Below are 23,341 nucleotides of genomic sequence, written 5' to 3'. Positions count from 1 at the left end.
TAACAATATTCTTATCTGTTTCAGGTCCAAATTCGGAGACCCCCAAACAAAAAGACCCATCTGAATCCACCCTGTCGTTTTACCAGTGCAAGTTCTGCGTGCGGTACTTCAGGTCGAAATCCTTTTTAAAGAACCATACCAAAAAGGTCCACAACATCAGGGACGACCAGTCGGAAGTCCACAATTCCCGCGAGACGTCGAAAGATCCCAGCTACACCGTCGTAACGCACAGTGACCATTCAAAGGTGTACTCCTGCCAATATTGCACGTACAAATCCCCACGCAAAGCAAGGATCATCAAACACCAAATAACGTACCACCAGGTTCCTTCTGAAGGAGCCGAAGATCATTCAAACGATGCGGCGGCTGGGGACGACTGCCTCTCGGCTGGTGCATACCTCGGTGGTACTTTCGCTTGCGAGTGGTGTGACTTTCAGACCGACGAGAAGGACAGCTGGACGGATCACGTGGCGAAGGAACACAGCGACAAGGTCAAGATCATTTCTTCCGTTGAGGAACTCGAAGGAGAGGCAAGCTCATCCAAGCCGGATTCCCCTTCCTCCCCAAGAAGTCCTGCTTCCGAGGGAGGAATAGATGGTTTTACGGGTAGAGTAACGCCAGTAAACACCATAGGAATGCCAGATAACAACGCATCAGTGTTTCATTACGTAATGCCCAATAGCACGGGGTCGTCCATTTTGTCAAAAAGGTTTCCCATGGCCGATTCAAATTGTAGTCCCGTCCTCGAGACGGACGCCACTTTGCGGAATGAAGAAGACTCTAGGAGCAGCATGGAAGAAGACGAAGAGGAGTTGGTTGACATTGACGATCCAAGTTACACCGGGACCTTGTCGGCTGACGTGAAGCAACTGTTGACTGACGAGGACAACAAGGTACTGGAGACAAAAGGGGTACAGATCCGAAAGCAGATAAACCGCTTCCAATGTCCCTTCTGTTCTTTCCTCACCATGCATCGGCGGAGCATTTCTCGCCACATTGAAAACATCCACTTTTCTGGTAAAACCACTGTTTATAAATGTGACGAATGCCCCTTTATTTGTACAAGCTCTCTGAAGTTAGGCACTCACAAGCAGAGCCACAGTGTTTCAGACGTGGATACCATGGACATAACCAACAGCATGGACACACAAAATGAACCGGCTGCAGAGTCCCTTAATGGGGGGAACGTTATTGCTAAAGTCAACGGGAAAAGGTCAAGTCCAGCGAATGACCATCCGAATCCCCACCAGTGTTCCCTCTGCAGTTTCTCCACCACCACACTGAAAGGCCTCAGGGTCCATCAGCAGCATAAGCACTCCTACTGTGATGATGTCGAGACCGAAGCCTTTGAAGAGGCATCGGCTGACCAGCCGGATACTGAAGTTGAGAACTCGCCCACCTTTTTACAAAAAACCCAGACTTCCATTCTAAGGCCTTCCACCAAAAAGAACCCTGCTACAGGAAAAAGGGCAAGAAAGTCCATCAACGATTTGCCTTTAGATTTGTCCTCGGTGAAGAAACGAACAAGAATTGACGAAATTGCCAGCAATCTTCAGAGTAAGATCAGCCAAAGCCAACAGGATATGATTATAAATCTCGACGAACTCGACGATGAGGAAGGGGGTGGAAGCCACAGAGTGGAAGATCACGACGATAGTAACCTCACTGGTATAAATCCAGTCTTCACATATAACATCCAGCAAATTCACGTAAGCGAACCCACCATTCAGGGTGGCAGAATAGGTAAAAGGAAAAGCAACCCCAAGTCCAAAGCACGCAACATCCCCATTTCGTTAACCCTCTCTGACGATAGCGAAAATGTATCCGGGGATCAACCTGAGCTCCAGGACAACGGTAACCAGGATAGTAGAGAGACCTTCCAAGAAAATGCGGAATATTCCGAGGATCCCGGAGCGGTCCGTTTTTACTGTAAACACTGTGATTACCATAACAAGTCTGCCCGCAGTGTGAGCACCCACTACCAGAGAATGCACCCTTACATCAAGTTCAGCTTTAAGTACATCCTGGATCCAGAGGACCATAGTGCTGTCTTCCGCTGCCTAGAGTGCTACATTGAATACCCCAATTACAACGATCTACACCAACACTACATGGATCACCATCCAGAAGCTAGCAATGTGCTCAACTTTAACCAGCCAGACCTTGTTTACATGTGCCGCTTCTGTGCATATACTAGCCCTAATGTTAGGAGCCTCATGCCCCATTACCAAAGAATGCATCCCACAGTGAAAATAAACAATGCCATGATCTTCTCCAGCTATGTAGTGGAGCAATCTCAGAAAACGGGTGAATCTCAAACCCTGCGGGAAATATTAAACTCTGGCCCCAAGAACTTCACCTCTGCCACCTCTACCCCTAGATCTTCCTCAAGCCCAGCCCTGAAATCGCCCTCCAAGACTCCCGAAGCTAGTGTTGACTCGGAGGCTCTGAAAGAAGCGATGGGTGGTAATGTGGTGGTCTATGAATGTGATGTCTGTTCCTTCGCTAGCCCCAACATGCACTCTGTTTTGGTCCACTACCAGAAGAAACACCCTGAGCAAAAGGCCTCTTATTTCCGTATACAAAAAACCATGAAGATTATCACAACGGATAAAGCCCAGTCACCAGCCGCCAACTCCTCGTTTAATGTTAGTTCAACTTCCCCGCCTTCGAAGTCTTCAGGTGCCACGACATATGGCACTGAGGAAGATATCTACTATTGTAAACACTGTGTCTACAGCAACAGATCTGTTGTGGGCGTCCTTGTCCACTATCAGAAGAGGCATCCAGAAGTAAAAGTGACCGCAAAATATATCAAACACGGGGCTCCCACTCCTGTTCTGATGAAATTAATTGATGATTTGCAAATTGCAACTCCAAAGCAGTTCTCAAAGCCGTTTCAAAGCAACGGCTACGACGGATCGTTTAACTCAAGTCCTAAAATTGGTAACGGCGAAAAGGGTGAAGCAGAGATGCTCTTCTTTTGCCAGCACTGTGACTACGGCAACCGCACGGTTAAAGGAGTGCTAATTCACTACCAGAAGAAGCATCGCGACGCCAAGGCCAACGCGGACCTCGTACGCCGTCACACCGCCGTGGTCCGGAGTCAGCGCGAGCGCGCTCAGATGGTCCAGTCGGGCACAGTAGCAACCACCATCACCCAAGCCCCGGTGGATCCGGAGAGCTCCGGAGAGCTCCGGTCTCTCCAGTGCAGACACTGTCCCTACACGTCCCCCTATGTGTACGCCTTAAAGAAGCATCTCAAGAAAGAGCACCCTACTGTGAAGGCCACCGCGATGACCATACTGCATTGGGCCTACCAAGACGGTATCCTTGAGGCGGGGTATCACTGCGAGTGGTGCATCTACTCCCACGCCGAGCCCCAGGGCCTACTGCTGCACTACCAAAGACGCCACCCGGAGCACAACGTGGACTATACGTACATGGCTAGCAAGCTTTGGGCCGGACCAGAGACCACGCAGCAAGGACCGAACAACCTGGAAAACAAGCACTTCCGATGCCAAGAGTGCGCCTTTGAGGCCTGTACCATTTGGGACATTACCAGTCACTACCAAGCGGTTCACCCGTGGGCCATGAAAGCAGAGGAATCTGTGATTTTTGATATGATCAAAGGTAATATAACGACGGATAAAATCCTCCAGCAATTGGTCAATGACCATGCACCTTCCAGCGGGCAGTCTGAAGACGATGGAGCCCTGATCATCGCTTCACCACTCCCAGAAACCATCTCTCATCCTACAAACCCACGCCTCTGCATTTCAAACAATCCCTATCAGTGTACTGTATGTCTCTCCGAATATAACAGCTTACACGGCCTCCTCACCCACTATGGGAAGAAACACCCAGGCATGAAGGTCAAGGCTGCAGATTTTGCTCAGGAGGCAGACATCAACCCGAGTTCGGTGTATAAGTGTCGTCACTGTCCGTACGTCAACTCTCGAATTCACGGTGTCCTGACTCACTATCAGAAACGCCATCCGTTGGTGAAGGTAACTGCGGAAGACTTTGCTGACGACATAGAGCACATCGCCGATCTGAACGAGGGTGAGGACAAGTGCAAGACCCAGAGGCAAGGCTATGGAGCATACAGATGCAAAATATGCACCTACACACACGGGACTTTGGAGAAACTAAAGATCCACTATGAGAAGTATCACAATCAACCAGCCGCCGAAATGTTCCCCCATACTTTCACATCATTCTCTCCCAGCAAAGAAAGCGAACCAGTAGCAGAATGCAGCGTAAGCAACGTATCCGCAGTGACGGACATGCTGGAGGTCAAAGAATATGAACTCCCTAAGTCCGAAAAACACGCCATCTTTAAGTGTCAGCTGTGCAAATACTTCTGCTCCACCCGGAAAGGCATTGCCCGCCACTACCGAATCAAACACAACAACGTCCGGGCACAGCCAGAGGGCAAAAACAACGTATTCAAATGTGCGCTGTGTTCGTACACCAACCCTATACGCAAGGGCCTCGCGGCCCATTACCAGAAGCGCCACGACATCGATGCCTATTACACTCACTGCCTGGCAGCTTCCAAGACGCTCAGCGACAAGCCCGTCAAGGTGATGGCGCCGGAGAAGGAGACAACGGAGATGTCGGAGGACCTGCGGTTGGCGGTGGAGACCCGGAAGTGTTCCCTCTGCAGCTTCCAGGCGTTCAGCAGGAAGAGCATCGTCTCGCACTACATCAAGCGCCACCCGGGTGTCTTCCCCAAGAAGCAGCACTCCAGCAAGCTCGGCCGCTACTTCACCCTGATCTACGCCAAAGAGCCGGAGAACCCCCCGGAGACGGCGGCGTTGGAGGAGGAGGAGGAGGAGGAGGTCAAGGAAGAGTTTGAGGTCCAGTCTATGTCCAATCATCAGGCGGACGAGGAATGGCCGCCCTTCAAGTGTCTCAAATGCGGCCAGTTGTCCTTTGACACCATCGAGCTACTTTCTATGCATTACAACGACGACCACGGAAGTGACCTGAAGAGGGACTTCCAGTCAAATGCCGGAGAAGACGGGTCAGAGTTGCATCAGTGCTCTCACTGTGAGCTGAAGTTTCTGGAGCTGCCTGTCTTGGCGAAGCACATCGTTGACCACAATGACGACTTCCAGAAGAAGGCCTTAAAGCAGGAACGAAGGAGACTTCTCAGCAAACAGAAAGCCTTGGAACTGGCCGAAGGGAAATCTGAGAAGGTGGGTTATGAGATTTATCTACAAGTATCTTCTCTGGTCAAATGGGGAAATAGAAATATAGTGCTTCAGACATTTCTATCCTATTAAAGGAGAATGGGGAGGACAACAATGCAGTACTAACAATGTTGCTTACATTTCTCTTTAGCAGGAGAGCCCTGTTAACAAAGCGCCCATAGGCTTTAGGTGTAACTTCTGTGTGGAGGTGCACCCAACCCTGCGAGCCATCTGCAACCACCTGAGGAAGCACGTCCAGTATGGGGAGGTGAAACAAGGACATGTGAAGGTAATTAGAGTGGTATATTTTTAGTTTTTCAAGAATAATGAAACTTGATACTTTGTACTGTACAGGTTATACATCAGCATTTCAGGCCCCAAAGTTCTGAAAGGATCCTACAAAGGATCCTTGTTCCTTTGTCACTCATTTGAAGAAGACAGGTTACAAGGCAAAGTAATAGTAGCAGAGTAAGTATACACTATAGTATATAGTGTTGGCCAAATAAAATAGTTGGCCAAATAAAATAACGTATTAAATGTTATTTTATAACATCATCCATATTGTCTTAAATCAGGTTTTTGCACAGCACTGTCCTGTCCGTTTTAAGTCGAACAGACGGCACACCGAGGGAGGACGGAAGGCGATGCAGGACGACAGGCTCTGTCAATCCTGCATTATTATTTATGAGCGCATGAAGTGCAGGGTCAGGCCCACAGTTAAAATGAGTTTCCTGGAGGCGATATAAGCTATCTTCTGGTGGTGGCTGCAGGAGCCGGCCCCTCTGGGCCCTCTGTGAATGAAGGAAGTGAGGCGCGCTGTTTTGCTGGATTGCAGGAAACAGGTGAAGGTGATGACGCGAGTCGTCAAGGTTATGCAGGGTTGGAGATTGCAAAAAAGTTAAGAGGCAGAAGGAGAAAGTTGCAGTATGCAAAAGCTGTTGGCTAATGTCGTCTGACCAGACTGGGTTTTGTTTAGGCAAAGTTGAGGTAATTCAAATCCTGGTTCATTATGAGCTGTATTTGCATTTCATGGTACAACTTGATTTAATATACAGGTGGTATACTGATGCCAAACTGCTTGTTTAAAATTGATAAACTCTAGATTGTTTTTCAATTGTTCATCTACAGTTGCCAAAGTGTGTGATCCGCGACAGGCAGAATGTCCTAAGAGCTTATCTTTAATGGTGGCCATAATCCATATTTTTTATATTAAACTTTTCAATTATCATTGCTAATATAATCATTATTTGGACAATTCTGAAATTTTTCAACAATTCTACAACCAACCTTCAGTATCTTAAGACTTATGGTTGTGTCCTTTGTTTCATTTTTACTCAAATGAAGAGGGTTGACTCGAAATCGAAAGCCGCTCAATGGCCTTTGTGTTTTAAGGGTGTTAAATAAATAAATCGTTCTCTACAATCCCTTATGAATCCATACTTAAACCATAAATAAGCAATCGGATCACTCGCCGACGGCACGTAGGGACAGCTCAGCATCATCACCTACCTTATAACAAATTAAATAAATAACTGAATTCATGTTCCCAGATGGAGACCAGCGAGGAGCCCCTGACACCACAGCCCCCCCCAGAGAGCCTCCCCAACGGCCAACCAGAGGAGGAGTCGGAGCAAGGTGCTGGAGGTGTTTGCCTGGACGACGGCGATGCTGTCGACGACGACCCTTCCCCTACTGCCCAAGACCTCCTGCACAGCACCACCCTCGACCCCACCCCGGACCCTGCCGCGACCGCCGGACCACCTGTCGCACTGCTGACACCAGAGGACGACCGGGACGACCAGCTCTCCGCGGTCGCCGTCGCCATGGCGATGACACCGACGACAACGACGGTTCCGTCGGCGGCCGTCGGGGGCGGAGTCGGGGGACTGGCCGGGGCGCTGGTGGCGGCGGCGCGGGCGATCGTGGCGGGCGGGGGTCAGCCGAAGCAGCAGCGTCTGGCGGCGGCCGGGGGGTACCCGTGCGGACAGTGCGACCGCGTCTTCATGTCCATGCAGGGGCTGCGGTCGCACGAGCGCAGCCACTCGGCCATGGCGCTGTTCAGCCGGGAGGACAAGTACAGCTGCCAGTACTGCCAGTTCGTCTCGCCGTTCAGACACAAGTAAGAGGAGAGAGGGGGGCTTCTTTTTCATCATGGGTTTAAAATTTCTGGTCGATTTTTGTCAAGTCAGGTCTGTTTTATCGGTATCGACCGTAACCACGGTTACAGTCTCAAAGGGATTTACAGGGCAGAAATTTTACGACCCCTGTTCTGAACCTAAGCCAAATGAAAAGTGAGAAGAAAGAACTTCCCAAATCCAATGGAAGAACACCAAAGGAACACCAGAATGTGTCATAAAGTATTGGAAATGCTTGATGAGATATTTAGAATTGGAAGTGCTTGATGTTGGCTGCAACAAGGAGGCAAGGAAAACGTTAAGCCTAGTTTATGTGCCTGTCCCCAGTTATATTTGGAATTTTGAGTTATAATTTGGGAATCACTTTGCTAAATCAACTAAAAAAAATAAAGATTTATTTTAGGAACGTTGGAATCAAAGCTTGAATATCTGAACTGGGCTCAAAGCTCCCTCATCTAGTGGGAAGAAAGTTATGCTAAGAATGAAACAGAACTCTGGAGAGTGAGCCGTAGAGCAACCAAACATCATTATCTAAGTAGATACAATTCAAAGTTTGACCAAGTTAAAAAAATATATGTTTTTACTATTTTTGCATAATAATGTAATCTAGTAGTAAGAGATGGAATATATGAACAATGTGTGTTCTAGATCAATGGTTCTCAACCTTTGACTTTATGGTTTAGGTGTACCACTAAATTTTCATTTAGACCTTTCGCGGGCCACCTCATATGTAAACAGTAAAATATCGATAATACACATGCATTTATGTAATAATTAATCCATGAAGGCCAGTTGGAAACGGTGGAAAGAAAAAGTTAGCAAGGCTGCTTATGCTACCCTTTGTTTTTATTTAACACAAATGAAAACGAAACGTGGACGGAAAAAAATCCCAATGGAAAACATATGCTGAATGGAAAAAGTGTCACTATTTTAAATAACAACAAGCTATTATGCTATATTTACTGAACAATAGTTCAGATCTATATCATTACTCATATTCTTCTAAATCTGTCTATTTTAAGAACTATCCCATGTACCACATACAGTGCAGAAAAACACAATCAGTTTGTTAGTTGTTCTTAGAATAAGAGGAGCTAAATGACTTGACCAACTATGGATGATTAAAAGTGATCATCATATGCACGCTTTAAACCTGTTTGCTTTCCGCCATCTTTGTTTATATGTGGGTAGTGCAAGCATGTTGTAAAGCTGAGGAGAAGCAGGATTATATAATATTAACTACTTAAAAAATGTATCTAACTTTATTATAAAAAAAACAACAACAAAACAGTATTTTCTGATCAATTCTGCAGGCTGGCAGTTTATTTTCATTTTTAATTCTTAAAAAGATCTGTCCCCTATGAAAGACTAGGAGACAGACTAAGAAAGAGAAAGATATATCTTTTCCCGATAGTGTGATTGGGTTTTATCCATCGCTCAGAGTGCCTGGTCCTCATCTCCCGGGTGTAATCCCTCTCTCTGTGCCCTGACCCAGAAAGGAGACACACACCGCCCCCATGCCACCTAGGAGGTTGGCATTCAACACACAGCCGCAATCCCCACAGGCTCTTGCACACTCATTACCACCAGAGGATTGTGGGTAGATGAGTTCGCAACATGGCTCCTTAATGTGAAGTCATTCGAAATGCAGGATGTTGCTCTTTATGGTTTATGTACTACGAAAAAGATTCTGCTGTACCGGGAAAAATATCAAAGAAATAAAATCAACCAAGCACTTAGATGTTTGCTGGATATACGGCCAAAATAGAAGATTGTATAATCCTTGAAGAAAATATGCTATTTTAATTTCTTGGCCATTTCTTTGGAAAAGTGGTTTGCGGTTACAATGAAGTATTCTTTATATTGTAACCCTTTTTTTGTGGTTTGCTTTCTCCCCTCAGTCTGGACAGACACGTGCAGTCTCACCACGGACACCACAAGCCCTTTAAGTGCAAGTTCTGCCCCTTTAAATCCTCCTACCTGAGCCGCCTGAAGAGCCACCTCCACAAAGCACATGCTGGTACGCACACACTCACTTACTCACTCACTCACTCACTCACTCACTCACTCACTCACTCACTCACTCACTCACTCACTCACTCACTCACTCACTCACTCACTCACTCACTCACTCACTCACTCACTCACTCTCACACACACACACACACACACACACACACACACACACACACACACACACACACACACACACAAACACACAGACACATCTATTACAGGATAAACTGTTGGATAAATGTGCAAATATTAGGCCACAAATTAAATATATGATCACCGATTAATGTTTATCTTAGGTAAACATGTGAAAGGTGTGTAAATTAGGTCTGCTGCTTTCATAGTTTAAGGAAAGAAGTGGTCGAATTAAGCAAAGTAATTTGATTCAGTAAATTAAGTACTATAAACGTTCAGTCAATGACGATAACGAAATGGAAGACAGTTATGTTCTACTCCATTACTGACTGACCAAGAAAAGCGATTCATTTGCATATCATTGATCATATGAATGAAAGATGAATGAAAAACCCTGGAGTTATTAATAAATAAGCAGTTTGCCACTCACAGTATAACTGCAGATTAAAAAAAGTGAAATGTTAGACTTTAAAATATAATTTTTACCTCCATATAGGGACTGGCATTAAATCCATATTATCGTTAATCGTCTTTGACTGGTCGTTTGACTTATCGGGATTGGACAGATTTATAGTCTAAATGAATTACGACGGGAAGAAGTGCCCTTAAAATGATAAGGCGTGAAACATCAGTGAGAATGGTCAACTAGTTTTAGCTTGATACAAAATTTACATTTATAATTATAAATAATGTTCACAAGCACATCGTGACATTAATGTATAACGCGTAAAATGACGGGAAGATGGCCATTAAAATGATAAAATATGAGGCGTGAAACATCAGTGAGAATGGTCAACTAGTTTTAGCCTGATACTAAATTTACATTTATAATTATAAATAACTGTATATTTTCGTCCTAGAATTATCATGATAATATATTTCCAAATCGCCTAGCTCTACCTCCATAAAGCCCAAAATAAAATAAATCAAATCAAAGATTTTTCTTAATACCTTCTGAGGCCATCAACCTTACATGTGTGAATGTGAGACTTCCAACACCGTCCCAGGACACCGGTCAGTCAACCCCGGTTCCAATACCCCTGGTTGAGGCCTCTGACCCCCCCCCCTCTCCCTCCTCCCGCTGCAGGCGAACACAGCAGTGCCTACCAGTGCTTGTCGTGCCCCTTCTCCTCCACGACCATCAGCCTGCTGAAGGAGCACTCCCTCAGGGACCATGGCGAGGAGCTCACGCTCAGCAAGCTGCGGGCCGCCACCCAGGCCGCCCTGCGGACCCCCAAGCTGGCCGGCGACGACGCCGAGCTCCCCGGGGCCCTGGCCCCCGAAGGTGAGACCCTCAGACCCCCTTCGGGGGGCGAGTGTACGCTGGTACGCTTTAAAGAGCACATATGGTGCGGAGTGACGGAGTGAGGATAAGCCAGTTACAAGCTGTTTTAAAAATAATAGTGGCCCCACTTGTTGTGACATCGCAACTGGGAGGGTCTGTCATCCGGATGTATCGTGGCATAGATCAGCCTACCAGATTTTTAAATGAACTACTGTTACATTTTAAAAACGGTTGCGAAAGCAACTAGCACGTGGACTACTCCTCCAACTCAGAGATTTGTATCTGTGGCCGTCTTCCTTGGCAGAACAAGGCCTGTTTTCTTTCTTCTAACATGGATGGACCTGCATGCTGTGAAAGCACACAGTACCACAAGATGAGCTATTGTGACAAGATTACATTATCATCGCTGTTGAATGGAGAGGGCCAGAGGACGAGGAAGTGAAATGTGGAGGAGTGAGTCTTCATTGTACCAACCACCGTGCCCCCTAGTTTAACTACAACACACGGTATAGCAGACAAATGAACGGATCTATAACTAATTTGGTAATGGAGGTTTCCCATGTCCTTTGTTAATACATAAGTACATGTCATTCGGTGGATACTTATATCTGAGGCAATGCCATGAGTTCATGCAGTCGTACTCTATAGCATGGCTGCCCCCCAGGCAGACTTTGACCCCTGACCCCGACTGTGTTAATGCCAGGCTCTACTAGTTGCGTTGACTTTGGTAGGGATTATGTGCTAGATTCTACCTTCAGCAATACATTTTCTAGGTTTTATCTAGATCTATCTTTGTCTGTACTTTTCCATAAAGGTGAAACTTGTAGGCTGTGATTACTCTAGAGAGAGCTGTTTGTGTCTTTTTGAAAGTGCCTGACAAGAATAGATGAATCTTTTTTTCCAAGCAGAACAAGTAGGACCGGATTGATAGGATTAGATGCGTTGACATCTTTCACCAGCAATGTGTTTGTGTTGTTTACCATTTATTCCTTTCCTGCTGTTTTGGTTTTCTATCAAATGTTAATTGTTTCACAGAAGAGACACTATGGGTCCTGAATACATTTCCATCAGCACAACAAAGATGTATCTCAGTCACCTTGCCTGAACTTACCTTACCTTGCCTCCATTCACCTTACCCAACCTTACACTACATACCTGACATTACCTCACCCTCAACTTATCCTACCTGACGCTAACTCAGGTATACCAGGTCACCTTATACCTGATCTAACCTCACCTCACCTTATATCTCATGTCCCCTTAAATTGTATTAATTGTCACAACACCCACATTATATCACATGTCACCTCACCTCACCTTATGTCTAATGTCCCCTACCTTCACCTTATATATCATGTCCCCTCACCTTCTATCTCATTGCACCTCAGCTCACCTTATGTCTAATGTCCCCTACCTTCACCTTATATATCATGTCCCCTCACCTTCTATCTCATTGCACCTCACCTCACCTTATGTCTAATGTCCCCTACCCTCACCTTATATATCATGTCGCCTCACCTTGTACCTAACGTCACCTCAACTCCCCTTAGATCTCATGTCATCTCCCCTCACCTTATACCTCATGTCGCCTCCGCTCTCTTTATACCTCATGTCACCTCCCCTCACCCCGTCTCTCTGATGTCACCTAACCTCTCTGAATGCCTCCTGAAGTCACCTCCCCCTCACCTCTGTGCTGTCCCCCAGACCCGTTGTACCTGGAGCCGGCTGACGTGCGCCAGCAGCTGACTCACTACCAGATGGCCTCCCAGCAGTCGTCAGCGCCGGCGCACGGGGGCTCGCCCACGGCGTCCGACAGTCGGCCCGACGCCGTCCTCACCTGTGAGTTCTGTGAGTTCAGCTCGGGATACATGCAGAGCCTCCGCCGCCACTACCGCGACCGCCACGGAGGCAAGAAGCTCTTCAAGTGCAAAGACTGCGCTTTCTTCACCTGCTACAAGTAAGCACACACCGTTTGCACACGGGCAAGGACATCGGTGAAATAAATCGGTACATAAACTAATTATTCAAAATAATATAACATCAAACAAATACATGAATACATTTCGAAATAAGAAGGGCAATCAACAAGTACTACAGAAGGATAGGTTTTCAAAAACAAGATGGAAGACGATACGTCTTCGTGTCGTCTTCCATCTTGTTTCTGAAGTTGTATACAAGATATACAAATCATAATAGAAAATGTGTTTAGTGTCGAGGGAGCCGTGTATACATATGGCAATATTTCTGTAATGCTGTGAATAGAATAATATATTTACTTTAAAGTAAATATAATCACTGGAAAAAAACTAAAAAACATTAGTGTTATCGATTTTGTTGAGAAGCGTCTATATACATTAGACGGAGCCAGGTCAATTCCAGTGAATAGGATAAAACGGAATATATCACCACAGTGTAAATAAATAACAACTAAAGTATAAATGCGTTTCTACGACTTGGAAGACGATGAAGGCTCCACACGGTCTAAACACCCGAGGGGCTCGCGGTCCCACGTGGGACTGGAACCCATTACTCATAGGGACATAAACACTGCCTCCCCACTGGGAGCGTTTATATGTTCTCGTCGGCTGTTAGAGCACCTTGCGCCGCCTGCGATGTGTGCAGGCCGCTGCCGGCCAAACGTTTCATTTATAGACGCATACACCACCCATAGTGGTGGGAAGTTAGTCGGGAGTCTACCGGAGTATTACAATTCAATGAATCAAGCATTATTACTAATATTGTAATTAAAGCTGACCTATGACTAAAGCCAGTGAGCTAGTCAAATATTTTGGGGGCGTGGCTTTGTAGGGAGGCCTGTCATGAGGGGAGGGATTTATTTTGGTTCGATACTTAACAAATCGATATTGCCCAGGCTGGTTTTTCAGGATTGCCTCCCCTAGCATTAGGTAAAATTGACTTTTAGGTCATTTAGGAGAGAAAATTGTAAATGCTACTAACACAAGCTAATTATAAAAACAACACAAACTGGTCAAGAGTGCAGCACAGCAATTAAAACACAAGCTTAGTATATTATTATAATATATATTCTTTCACTTTTAGTCCTTTAGCAGACGGCTTTATCCAAAGCGATTTATAGTGAATTTAAAGGTTGGGTAGGTGATTTGCGAAACGCCAGCAGATTTTGAAAATAGACAACTCAAATGGTCCTACCCCCTCTCCTTCAACGCTGACTCTGACTCCACCCATTCCAAGTACCTGGACGCGCAATCATGCACGAGCGCGAACAGAGATGCGCGAGAGCGAGCCAGGCTAGCGTAGGTTTTCGTTTAACAACATGGCACTACATTCAGCTGTAAGTTGCACCCAGTACCGCGGGAAGTAGGAGTGCTGGGGGTGCTGCAACACCCCCTGTCCGAGGCCCTGTCTTATCACAGAAAACGATCATTTCTAAAAACTCCGGCCAAAGTGGAGATTTCTGAAAACGCCGGTTATGTGTTGTCGTGTCAACGGGGAGAAACGGGATTTTAGGTTCTGAAGCGTCACATTATGCACCAGGAAATGCTTAACGTCATGTGAGCGCCCGCTGTACCGTATTGGTCCGAATATAAACACAAACCCCATTGTAAGACGACCTATATTTGGAAAAAAGATTTGAAGACCAGATCCGTTTTTTATGAATAAATAAATTGTATTCATTGAAATAATATACGAAAATAAAAAGGCATCGAATAAAACACTGCATTGCCACTAAACAGTAGTGCAAATAGGCCGTACTGATGTGTACACCAAAGACTATTCCTGACACTCCTCTGCCCCGCTGTGTTCGCTCTGGCTGTGGTCGCTCCGAACTGTTTCGGCCCGTGGCAAAGCGAGTCATCCTCGCTGCTGTCCAAGGCATTTTGAGACGCAGCATTTATTTAATGCTCATATGACCTAGTGCTGAAAAAAGGTTATATGAAAAAGTGTGAGGGTAGCGGTGGTGCGCTAAACTTGTTCTGTGAGCAGCTGGATGTGAACGATCGATTTTCAACTGTCCGCGCATGCACTGGTGTAATTGAGCTGCGCTGCTATACATCTTTTTTTATCAATGTAACGAGTTGCGAGTCTAGTGCAGGCTGAGTTTATTTTTTCCCTGCACCCCCTGCTGAGAATACGTTCTCGCTGCAATGGTTGGACCAGATGTTATAAACATTAAACGGTCACATAAATCATTACTATTTTTAGAAAATGTATGTTTGTTTCATATAATTGTATTGGAAGTCCTGGTTTTCACTAGGGTTGCCGCGGTGTGGACATTTTCACACCGAGTAATACACTCGTCTCCACACCGGTATTACCGAGTTTAAACGGTATAAACTTTGAAACTAGGTCAACCGCCACACAAGCATCGGTTTTTAGACCCTTCTCGTCCTTCAGTTGCCGCCAACGTTCGAAAGCAGCGCCTAGGATTATTCTTGATTTCAGTTTTTCTCTTTCAGCGTTTTTATTATCAATTACTCTCTGAAAAAGAGTTTTCCTTCTCTTTGCTGGTGGTGGTGGTGGGGATGGTGGCGTCTTGTCTGCCATGGAAATTGTCTTCTACTGCTAGGTCCAAATGTGGATTAACTAGTTCCAGTAGCTACCGCAGGATAACAACAAACAGGAGCTTGCTCTGGGTCACGAGCTCTGGGTCACGAGTACTGCACGAAGGGGTCGCGCGCGGGGCGCGGGGGAGGGGGAGTGCAGTACGACCGTTTGATTGACGTACTTACTGTCCAATGCAACTCGGTGGCAATGGAAATGATTGGCTGGAGTTTTTCGAGCCCTGCCCGTTCCACAGATGATTGACTTGTTTAATTTTCATGTCAGTACTTCTAACTCAGTGGCTGTAAGCAGGTTATGATAAGGATTTCAAGTAATTTTGCAAAAATGGCCAAAAAAGCAAATCACCTATACAACCTTTAACTACAGGTCATTAACAGTCTGCTAGGGATTAGGGCATCTTGCTAAACAAGCTAGGCTACTGACATGTGGGATCCAAATCGCTCGGCACCTCGTACCACACCACCCACACGGTCCTGCCCTCCCTGCAGAACCACATTGCTATCGACCGCTCGTCCACGTCCGTCTTCCTTTCCCCCCGTGTGTCCTCAGGAACACCTTCACCATTCACGTGGAGGCGGGCCACGCGCCCAGTGCTCCCGACGAGCCCGCCAGGGACCTGCGCTGCCCACTCTGCCTCTACCACACCAAACACAAGAGCAACATGATCGACCACGTCGTCCTGCACAGAGGTAACCGCGCGGGGGGAGACCCCGAGGAGCACAGTCTAAAGTCTGATGGCAGTATTTATTTCGAAACCGATCATTTCGCTGTAAGGGGTGGATCTGGAACAGCTGTTGGTGGCTTTACAGCCAAACACAAACTCGGCCAGCAGTAGTAAACTGTTAGAAAGTGTCCTTAAAGGTTTAAAGTCCTGTAGACAGGCTACTGTATAAACACACGTATTGGAAACCCATCCTGATTGCTTATTCACTGAGAATGAGTGGATGAAATGGGGTTGCTCTAGTCAAATTAGTTTTATTGAGTCAAATATCTCCTTAATTTAAAAGGGAACAAGGCTGGAACAGGTTTTTTGTATTCTGCCACAGGCTCTGAGCCTTCTCCCCCCAGAGGATCTTCTATAACATAGTAGGACTGCTGGAGTCACAGATTAGCACATCAATATGTGTCTTTTAGTTAAAGTGATTATAACTCATGCACACACACACACACACACACACACACACACACACACACACACACACACACACACACACACACACACACACACACACACACACACACACACACAAACCGAATACATTGAATCATTTATACAGGTTGTTTTATTAACTAAAAAGTAGGGAAAACAACCATTAAAGTTTGAGACCGAGGCAAGTAGTTGCCTCGGTCTCAAACGATCACCTATTCACAACCTTTATTTGGTTACTCCACCACTCCACCTCTCCCTCACCCCTCCCACCCCCCTCACCCCAGAGGAGCGCACAGTGCCCCTGGAGGTGAGCCGCTCCAAGCTGTCCCGCCACCTGCAGGGCCTGGTGTTCCGCTGCCAGCAGTGCACCTTCACCTGCTCCAGCAACAAGGCCCTGCAGCAGCACCTGCTGAAGCACACCCAGCTCCGGCCCTACCACTGCCAGCTCTGCTACTACGACAGCGGGCGGCGCGACCAGCTGGAGGAGCACCTACGGCTGGAGCACAAGGTCCGTCGCCTGTCCCCCTGGCTTCGGACGAGTCTGTAGCCGGTTCTGGTGGATGAGGGATCGAGGACGACGTGTGTGTGTGTGTGTGTGTGTGTGTGTGTGTGTGTGTGTGTGTGTGTGTGTGTGTGTGTGTGTGTGTGTGTGTGTGTGTGTGTGTGTGTGTGTGTGTGTGTGTGTGTGTGTGTGTGTGTGTGTGTGTGAGTCGTATGTAGGTCAACACGGGGTCACCGGTACAGGGTAATGTGTTGTACGGGGAGAAAACAGGTCAGCTCAGCAGAAAGAGCACCTGTAGCTAGTTGTGCTTGAAGAGTCTTTCTCCAAACTTTCCTAGCTATCATGGATTGGTAGGCGCGTACATTTGGCTCTGTAGGGATATACACGGGGCAGTGGATAAGTGAAAGGTTTCGGGTTTAACCCAGAGATGTGTTATAAAACAGTGGACATGAGCATACATGCTTTTGTCTTTACCTTCTCTCAGTTTGAAGTGTAGTCGGGGCAGACATTGTGTTCTGCAACGTGAGCGCTCCAGGGTAGGGCTCAGAGTCAGTAGGACGGGGGGGTCGGCGCAGAGAGGGTTTAATAAGGTGTGCTTTGAATATCGATGGCGTGTCATTTCCTGCTACAACAACAGGCATTTCCTAAAGGCAGGAAACCCTACCGTTATTCCTAGCGTATCGTCTTCCATCTTGTTTTGGAAAACCTATCCTTTTGTAGTACTTTTTGATTTCCCTTCTTATTTCAAAATGTATTCATGTATTTGTTTCATTTTATATTATTTTAAATAATTTGTTTTTATTTTTATTTGCATTACGTACTTCCTTCGTTATTGTACCACTCCATCTCTGGAAAGGGGAAGTGATATGCATGAATTGGCAGAAGAAAACAAATAATAATTTCCCGTGAGAAAAGGAGAACATAATATCTGAATATATGTGTTCCTAATGTGGGAATCTAATCTTTCTCATAGGGTTTACCTAAGACCAGAATAGATAATACACAATAAACAGCTTCGGTTTCTGTGTATTTCAAAACAACTTGCAGACAGAAGCCACCCCCCAGCCTCAAGTCTCTGTGTTTGTTGTCTCAGTGAGCCTATTCTTTCTAGTCTGCGTGCTTCAAATTCAGACAATCTCCACTTTTGGGCGGTTCTTTGAGAACTCTTTCAGAGTCATAATCGCTACGATCGATCAATGAATTTGACCAAACAGACTTTTCTACCGCCATTAATGGATTTATGGAAGTCTAAGCCATTATGTCCTAACAAAGTAATCTTACATAATCGTTATTTCAGTTTTTTATGCTACCATTATGTTTCCGCCCATTACTCCTATTCTGCAGTCCTAAACATCCCACATGGCTTGATCCTTCTTCTCCCCCCTCGGCTGCCGAGTTTTTCCCTGCCCTTGGGAGGGCTTTGGTTAGGGTGTTGACTGAAGTGTGACTGTAAAGCCCTTTGAGATCAACTGTGAGGAAGGGCTGTAAACATGAAATTGACTTGACTTGAAGGGGACCCCACTGATACAAACCTCCCTCCTGTGTTTCGACCAGGTGGTCCGGAACTTTGAGCTGATGGGCCGCGTGAACCTGGACCAGCTGGAGATGATGAAGGACTTCAGTAGCAGCGCCGAGGAGGAGGGGGAGACACAGGAGCAGCAGCAGCAGGAGGATCAGGACGAGGGGGAGGAGGGGATGATGGCCGTCGACATGGTGACGGACGGACGGGTGTCTTTCGAGGAGCAGGGAGAAGGTGAAGAAGGAGAAGACATGGAGGCGGCAGAGAGTGCCGAGGCAGAACAGCGAGAAGCGAACGATGGAGTGATGGCAGAACACGAGGAAGAGGGGGAGAGAGAGGAAGGGGAGGTGGCAGTCATGGAGGTGCCGGAGAAGCCTGTCGCTCAAGGTAGATGGTCTTCGGTGTGCCACCTTTTGTTTTTTCGGTTCAATTCTCATTTATTTTGTCTGCCGGTTTGTTTTGTTTCACATAATATATGTTCACTTCTTCTTTGATGGTTATATAACATTTAACACTCATAGATAACCATATCTCGTCTGTCAGTTTATTAAATAACTATTTGATTGAATACATTGCCTAGACGAGCTTTGTAACGACATACATCCCTTTACAAATACCAAAATAATATGACCATTTCTGCAAAAAGAAGCCATGTTGCCGCAATCGTTGCCGCGGCTACAAGAAGAAAAACAGAAAAATAAATAATCCCTCTATTCTTTAAGAAATCGAATGGACACATAAAATACGAATAAATGGAAAATCACTGTCTACCATAACTGTGTCCCTCCATTTTCATAAACCACTGTGCACAAGGCTGACTACTTATCTGATCTCCATTTCCCAGAAGACATTGCGTCTCCGGGCAGCTGCTGCAGCAGCAGCAGTGGTCTGACCGGCCTGGAGAAGCGCCTGCCCTGTGAGTTCTGCGGTCGCTGCTTCACCAACAGCACAGAGTGGGAACGACATGTGCTCCGGCATGGCATGTTAGTACTGCCTTCAACCTCTAACCTACCCAGTCTGCTCTCAACCAACCCAATGTATGAATGCAAATGTACCAGTTCGGTGACGCACTTACTTTTGTAACCTTTATATTGCACTGTGGTTGTAATTTAATCCTTGCCATTTGGTCGGCATTTTATTCCAAAGCATCATTCAAAAGTGTATGATGAGTGTATTTTTGTTTTATATAGCGCTTGTGATCCGTCATTATATTCAATGATAACAAAAATATAATTTTATCCAGATTTATCGGTATTTATGCGTTTGTTTTTTTATATGTATTTATCTTTTCTTTCTCTGACTGTCACACTTTTTTTACTCGCCACGTACGTCAGAAGGTCACTAATCAATGTGTCTCCTTCCCCCCCAGAATGAATAAAGGTTTGGATTGATTGGGCATCGATCAATCGGATAGTACGCAGACCGATCCACATTGTATTTACACAATGTCTCCCGTTACAGGTCGTTAAACCCAATGGACACAGACCCCAGCGCCGCTCCGGACGTCCTGGAGGCCCCGGCCCCTCCTCCCGCGGAGACCTCCCTCCCGACGGACCCCGGATTAGATCTGTCTGGTCACCGGAAGGAGGAGCAGGGGGAGAGGAAGAGGAAGGAGGAGGAGGAGGAGGAGGAGGAGGACAACGGGCCCTCTGCTGACTCCTTGCAGACCACTCCAGACCAGTACATGGAAAACAAAGAATCGCTCTAAACCAAAAAAAAGAAAACGATAAACTGTTTGGTGCAAAAAAAAAAAGAGTTGGGGGCCTCATTAGAAATTAGAAGAAGAAAAAAAAAGTATGGGTTACAATAAGGGGCTGAGTTTGGTGGTGAAGATTATAGTGGAAGTATCAGTTAAATAAAGAAGAAAGGGAAATGTGAAACGGAAAATAACGTATTTTTTTTCTTTGAGCGTTCATGTTTTTTTTAAATGTTACGTTTTAGAGCTACTAGGTCATGCCACATTCGACTTGTTCTTCATAAATGGCTGAACCCCTACTGTGTGGTCCCCTAGGACAGATCTATATATTAATATATTGGTAACCAATAGTGAACAGATCTCTAGACGTGCTTGTCGAAATATTCAATCGAAAGATTCCACCTAGATTCATCTACTATGGTAATTGTTGAGATTGTCGTCCAAAACTGAACTAAATTGAGGCATTTATTGTTTAAGCACCTTTGAAAAACCCTACAATCCCAAACCTCTACCTGAAAGAAAATGGTAAGGTGTAAAAGCATTTAACTCCTTTTGTCCCCAGTAGAGCTACCTTTCTTATTTAATAATTGAAGTTCAGAGTTTTACCTCTTAGCCTTGTTTTATCTATGTATACGTATTCCTTGCGGAATAGTTGCACCTTAAATCTTCAATAGTTTTTTTTTTAATTTCTAGAGATAACTGCAATTGTCCCTGATCCCCTTGTTCCTTGAAGATTATAGCAAATTGCTATATTTATAGATTCCCTTATATTATACTACGTATACGAATTCTTCCCCAACATTTCCACTCCTCAACTATGTGTATGTGTCCATTAATTTTGCTGATGATGAAATAGATTTGACCTTTTCAACTTTTGGTTTTAATCTGTCTGCTTCAGACAATTTGCACATTGTACTGCTGTACAAGTACGATATAAGAATATGTGAAGCAGACTTTGAAACAAAGAACCAAGTGTCAGGCGTAAGGTCCTTTTCATCATCATTTGAGATTTATGACAGAATTCGTTTCCACGTTTGTTTGTGATGAGTGTGAAGTTTGGACTTTAATGTGAACATTTGACAACTTTTATTTTATTTTAGGTGCATAAGTGAAGTTCCCTTACTTGAAATCCTATACTCGATATGTGTTTTAAGACAACTGTCAGAGCCTGCATTTGTGTGCTTATTTTTTAGACGAAGCTGTGTTATTATCAACGAAAAAAAAAAGGCAGAGATTGTATTTGTTTGAAGTTGCTGCTTAAATACCCCAAAGCCTTATTAGAAATCAATAGCAATTAAGAAAATCTCCATCAAGCATCATTTGAAAATACAAAATGACTTGAGTGTCATGTGGAACTCTATTGAGCTTTTAAATTTGGAGAGGAACATAATGAACTCAATTTTGTTACTGATACCAAAATATGTATCGAACTGGCTATGTTTGCTGTGATTGTCTTTCCTGATTGGTGGAAATAGGGCATCTTGGCTGGAATCATGGAATTCTATGAGTGAAACCCAACTAATCTACTTGTCTTCAGCGATGTATAGAAAACAGAACTACTTGTTACATGTTTGAAATGTGGTGTTTGAGAAAGGATACTTATACCTTGTTTATTTAATTTTTGGTGTTCACATACTAAAACAAAAAAAAATAAAACAATAAATTATTATAAATAACCCCTGCCAGGGGTATTTGAATTCCCTCTCAAGTGTTAGGACACTGTCGTACAACATCTGGGTACAGTAAAACAGATTTTGCAGATACCGTAGTAGCGTGCAATCAGTGTGGTTGTACAAAGATTCAAGTCGAGCATTGCAAATTCCTAATAGGGTTTTTAATTTGAAATCTTAATTAGTATTATTTTTTCAAATTAAAGTAGTTTTTTTAAATCCATATCTATTTCCATCCTTTGCTCTACTATTTACCAAGAGATGTATGTTTTGTAGATTGGGTTAACAGTTCAAACCTTTAGTTAATAGTCCCAGTGTGCCTCCCAGTTAATAGCTGAGAGGCAAACTGGTTTAAGAATGTAGCAGCCCCTCCACCACTACCCCTCAATGTCACTCAGCCCTCCCAGCTCAGCTTAAAAACCAGCGACTTGGTGCTGAATCTCAAAGCCCCCTTGTTGTTTATGGGGCAATCCTTTAAAATCTGTTGAAAAAGAGTGTAGCACTGGCAGCTTGTCTCCTAGCATGCAAACCCCCCAACACACACACACTCAAAGGTTGGGATCTATTGTAGTGTCCATAGAAGCTATGTACTCCAAACTAGTCGCTGTCCTGTACTAATTTATCGTTGGAAAGAAGAAGAAAACCTATTTATGACGCCCTCACTGTGTGGATTCAGACTGTATCGATGTTACCTCCCGGTTTCCTTCTATCTTAATCCCTGCCTACGACACACTGGATACCTGTAAATACGTTTAGTTTGCTTCCGTTATTACGTTTGTCATTTTATTCAGACTGTTTCCTCCATAGTTTGATTTTTAGAGTCTTCTCTTTCTTGCCTTCTGTCCGATAAAAAAAAAAAAGTTTTCCTGATTACCTGATGTTGGGTTGTGATATTGCCTAGAATGATTGTTTACAAATGTGTTCCATTTATCTCTGGATATTCTGTAAATATTGTAATTCATTGTCTTTTTTTAACTTGATAATAAAGTTATAATAGTCAAATCTGTGTTTTCGAGCTCTGTGTTTCTTTGTTTTTTAAACATTACATATTTAGAGTTTACAGTATAAAGTGGTGTAGATGTGTAGTCTGGTAGCAGGGTAACAATAACAGATTGAGCAGGAATGGGACCATGTGCTCATTATTCTACTAAATTAAGAGACCCTCATACATATTCATATTCTCCTAAGTAATTCAAATCCAGAACATATGGTTAAGCCATGAACTTGAAAATTCATTAGGTGAATGTTTCAGTTCACATAATTTGACAAAATTGTTTGATATATTTACACAATATGGTTAGGGTTAGAGCTCTTGAAACTTTTGATCATTTGGCCAAAGAATATCTTGATGCCAATGTCAAAAGGACAGAAAATTATGCAATTGCCAAAAGTCAGACAATCACAGAGGCCCCACGTCTTGTGAAGTTTGTGTGTGTGTGCGTGTGTGTCTGTGCGTGTGTGTGTAATATGTTGCGCCTATCACCACTGAG

General features: G+C 44.8%; 1 protein-coding gene across 2 annotated transcripts in view; it reads left to right on the top strand.

Annotated features, from left to right (window-relative positions):
- znf462 (zinc finger protein 462) overlaps positions 1-22,857 on the top strand; it is a 36,159-nt gene extending 13,302 nt beyond the window's left edge. The window contains exons 3-13 of one of the 2 annotated variants that reach the window (XM_030341193.1): positions 25-5,207; positions 5,356-5,490; positions 6,752-7,320; positions 9,238-9,356; positions 10,572-10,769; positions 12,474-12,726; positions 15,864-16,003; positions 16,749-16,972; positions 18,521-18,872; positions 19,330-19,468; positions 19,947-22,857. In XM_030341193.1, coding sequence (XP_030197053.1) covers positions 25-5,207; positions 5,356-5,490; positions 6,752-7,320; positions 9,238-9,356; positions 10,572-10,769; positions 12,474-12,726; positions 15,864-16,003; positions 16,749-16,972; positions 18,521-18,872; positions 19,330-19,468; positions 19,947-20,193 — 7,559 coding nt within the window. In that variant the 3' untranslated portion in view covers positions 20,194-22,857. Of the gene's footprint in view, positions 1-24; positions 5,208-5,352; positions 5,491-6,751; positions 7,321-9,237; positions 9,357-10,571; positions 10,770-12,473; positions 12,727-15,863; positions 16,004-16,748; positions 16,973-18,520; positions 18,873-19,329; positions 19,469-19,946 lie in introns of both variants that reach the window. The other variant, XM_030341192.1, reaches the window with a different exon arrangement.
- The last annotated feature ends 484 nt before the right edge of the window (positions 22,858-23,341 follow it).

This window comes from Gadus morhua, chromosome 19 (genome assembly GCF_902167405.1).
Source record: "Gadus morhua chromosome 19, gadMor3.0, whole genome shotgun sequence".
Lineage (NCBI taxonomy): Eukaryota > Metazoa > Chordata > Actinopteri > Gadiformes > Gadidae > Gadus > Gadus morhua.
Note: the sequence above shows the minus strand (reverse complement) of the source record. Positions and strands in the feature narration are given on the sequence as shown.